At 40.0% G+C, this 3,447-nt stretch overlaps 1 protein-coding gene across 1 annotated transcript; it reads right to left on the bottom strand.

The window, feature by feature from the left end:
- Window positions 1–239: 239 nt before the first annotated feature.
- Window positions 240–3,148, bottom strand: GCK72_012360 (uncharacterized protein; the record flags this gene model as incomplete). The annotated part of the gene is made up of 8 exons (XM_053729048.1): window positions 240–427; window positions 476–992; window positions 2,193–2,282; window positions 2,329–2,402; window positions 2,458–2,535; window positions 2,591–2,641; window positions 2,699–2,837; window positions 2,885–3,148. 8 exons carry the CDS (start codon window positions 3,146–3,148, stop codon window positions 240–242), a joined length of 1,401 nt encoding a protein of 466 aa, XP_053583820.1.
- Between the last annotated feature and the right edge of the window lie 299 nt (window positions 3,149–3,447).

The raw sequence follows: 3,447 nt of genomic DNA, 5'->3' as shown, positions 1-3,447 counted from the left end.
CTTCGTTTTAAGTCTTATTGTTTCATAAAGATTTATCAAATTAGCAACTTCCATAATTTTTGAAGACGAGCAAGTTATGAAACTGTATTTTTTCTGTTTCTAACAGTGAACATTGATTTTGTGATCTTCTTTCTGAATTTTGATTAGAAGAATCTTAACTAAAATAATTCAAACAAAAGTTTATTCTCTTCTCAAAAATTTCAGCACAAATTCATGAAAATAATTTCAAATATTTCGGGTCACAGAATATTCAATAACCCACGAGATTTCAAATATTCTTGTGATTCTTTAATTCGTCTTACGTGCTCGGCTACTTCTTCATCCAATACGGTCCGTGGGACACCGAAGATTTCAGAGAATAGGCGAGGAACAGAAAAGCAGATGAGGTTTTTTCTTATCAAATCAAGGGTTTGATTGTGGAGATTATCTGAACAAAAAATTAATTTTTTTTTTGGAATATGGTAATAGAACTCACTAATAGTGTTAACCTGCTCGAGGAGTCCCTGAATCTTGTCGAACAATCGTTCTTTTTGATCTCGAGTTGACAATTTGTAATACAAGGTTCTGGAGATCAGAGCGTAATTTTCAATCAGCATAAACACATTATCGAATCCCGTCTTCACGACGTCTTTCATTAAAATCGGTTGGAGCATGATAAGCATCAAGAACACTCCGAGTTCCGCCTCGCTAAAATGCATCAACTCTATCGCAGTCGCAAATGACTTCATTTTTATGCCCAACCCCCCGTAGAAGAGTTTGTGGAACTTCTCCCAGGCAATAATGCCACCATTCTTGAGAAGGAATCCGCAGTCAGTGAAAGCTGGTGCGGATCGAACAAGATAAATGGAGAATGCGTGTCTCTTCAGGAGAATAATTTTGTCTTCGGAGGACAAGTCGTTGAGAAGTGGAACGTTTCTGGCGAAGGGGATGAAGGATTTGATGTCGGAGTCGATTTCGTTGATAAAGTGCTGGAGAGTTTCCGTGTTGGTCTTCTGAAAAAAAGAGTACATTGTCAGATAACACTTCCACATGTTGTTTAGTAAATCCTAAGTTCCACAGTTATGGAATGGCGGAAGTCGGAAGTTATTTTCCTTATCCGGAAGCCGGAATTCCATGCAACTCTGGTTGACAAGCTCAACCATGTCAAGACACTCAAGTCCATGGTGACGAGGATTTCAATTACACAATAAATCAAAAGGCTGCTGAACCACTAGACATGTACAAAAGTTGAAACTATGATTCTATGAAAATCTAAGGTATACTGTTTCGCTGCTTTAACAAGTTGTAGAGTTCAAGATTTAAATAATAAATCTTCTCATTACGCTGTTTAACGAATAAGGTAAACCAAGTAGTCAAATCCAAGACCACTGTTACGTAGATCGGGGATATCCTGAATCCCGAGAACCAGAAGGCAACTATACCGCTAAAATAAGCCTGTGGAAGCTCTGGTTATGGTTCAGTGAGTTACTGTATCAGTACTACCATTTCAACAATTTCTTATTTCAATTAAGGCTGAATAGGGAATGTTTGATATTTTATTGCTAAACACCGAAACTTCATTGAATGCGGTAGAAAACGGCTGATTGAGTATTTTTTGTATACCGTATGAAAACTTTTTGCTGCGCTTTTATAATACCGTAAGAATTTACACTGCTAATGCGTCAATAAGTTTCTTATTTTGTTTCATTTTTGTCATTTTAGTCTAAAATAGTCAGTTTCCAGCGGATTTCATTTTGAAAAATTGTCGTCGAACATAGTGCATACAGACAAGAAAAATTGCGTGGGACGGCGGTCGCTCCCTCTGTGGGTGACCGTTTCAACACTGCTGTATAATACAATTTCTTAACAAAAGATTATTATCTTATGGTATTTTTTCAGACCTAGATCACGCTGGTTAAAGATCGAACTAAACATGCTAACGTAGACAAATTTGAGGCCACTGCCTCCCCTTACGGGTTTCAAAAATCCAGTGAGCCAGAAGGCAGCTAGTCCGCTAAACCTGTGACAGCTCTGGGTATAGTTTTGTGAGTTACCGTATCAGCACTATTATTTTTCGATTTCTTATTTCAATGAAATTCTGCATCAATTGTTTGCACTATGACACTCCCAACATTTTGCCCATAAGACTAACCCCTCACGGCCTATTCCCTAATCTTCCCAGATCCCCGTCCTGCCGAAAATCAATAACTCACCAGTTCAACATCCTTGATCGTCATCATCATCATTCTCTCATTCGAGTAGCCATATGTCGGCAAATGGAATTGATGAATATGTTGGGTGATCTGAAATTGCATTCTTATTTTTTAAAGCCATATCTAGTCAACATACCCATGCGAATTCAAACTTTTCCTTTTGAGTGGGATTGAATGGTTGTTGGCTGTTGTTTGCTGGTTCCAGAGATTCTGAAATTTATTTTTTTGTGGAAACTTTTTTTGAAGGTTTACCCAGAGCACTCACGTTGAATGGTGTCGATTGGTTGTGGGCGGTTGTTGGTCGGTTGCAGAGATACGTTGTTGATGGCTGGCAGCAGAGATTCTAAAATTTATTTTTTTAAATAAACTTTTTTTGAAGACTTGTCCAGAATACTCACGTTGAATGGTGTCGATTGGTTGTGGGCGGTTGCTGGCTAGTTTCGGAGGCTCTGAAATATATTTTTTTAAAGAAACTTTTTTTTTGAAGATTTGTTCAGAATACTCACGAGACTGTTTATGCATTCCCACTTCTCTGCACTTTTTCAGTCGACAAGCTTTACAGTCGTTTCGAGTTTTCGGGGTGATCGCACATGGTGTCTTGTATCTGCATTGATACTCCTTGTCGTACGCACGGCAGAAGAATTTCTGAAATTTTATGTGTTTGATTTTCAGAATCAGAGAAAAATCAATACCTTGCATCCTTCACAGGTCAGAACTCCATAGTGACATCCAGACGATTTGTCGCCGCAAATTAGACAATACCGTACTGGTTTTTCTACGGGTGGTTTCGGGGATACCACGGAATCGATAACGTTATCCAAAAGTTGTGCCGGGGATACCACGGAGTTGATAACTTTATCCGACAGTAGTGTCGGGGATACCACGGCGTTGATAACGTTAACCGACAGTTGTGCCGGGGATGCTACGGCGTTGATAACGCTGTCGAGCGGATCCATGGGGAGAAAAGTGCACAAGAAGAGAAATGAATGGGTGACTGACTGACCTGGGCCAAAGAGTGAAGGAGGACGGACAGATGGACGGTGAGAGAGCGCGCGTTAGATAGAGACGACGGGCGGTCGTGGTGTAGAGAGGCCATGATGACGTCATTCGTAAGTGAGAATTGCCCATGAGACTGTGCGCCTTTGGTTCTGTTGGAAACAATTTACCTTATAGCAAGGCTGTCAGAAATCGTGGCCGGCCGAGGCCGCGGCTTTTTAGAATATCAACTGAAAACATGACTTGATATACTTTTGAC

This window comes from Caenorhabditis remanei, chromosome IV (genome assembly GCF_010183535.1).
Source record: "Caenorhabditis remanei strain PX506 chromosome IV, whole genome shotgun sequence".
Taxonomy (NCBI): domain Eukaryota; kingdom Metazoa; phylum Nematoda; class Chromadorea; order Rhabditida; family Rhabditidae; genus Caenorhabditis; species Caenorhabditis remanei.
Note: the sequence above shows the minus strand (reverse complement) of the source record. Positions and strands in the feature narration are given on the sequence as shown.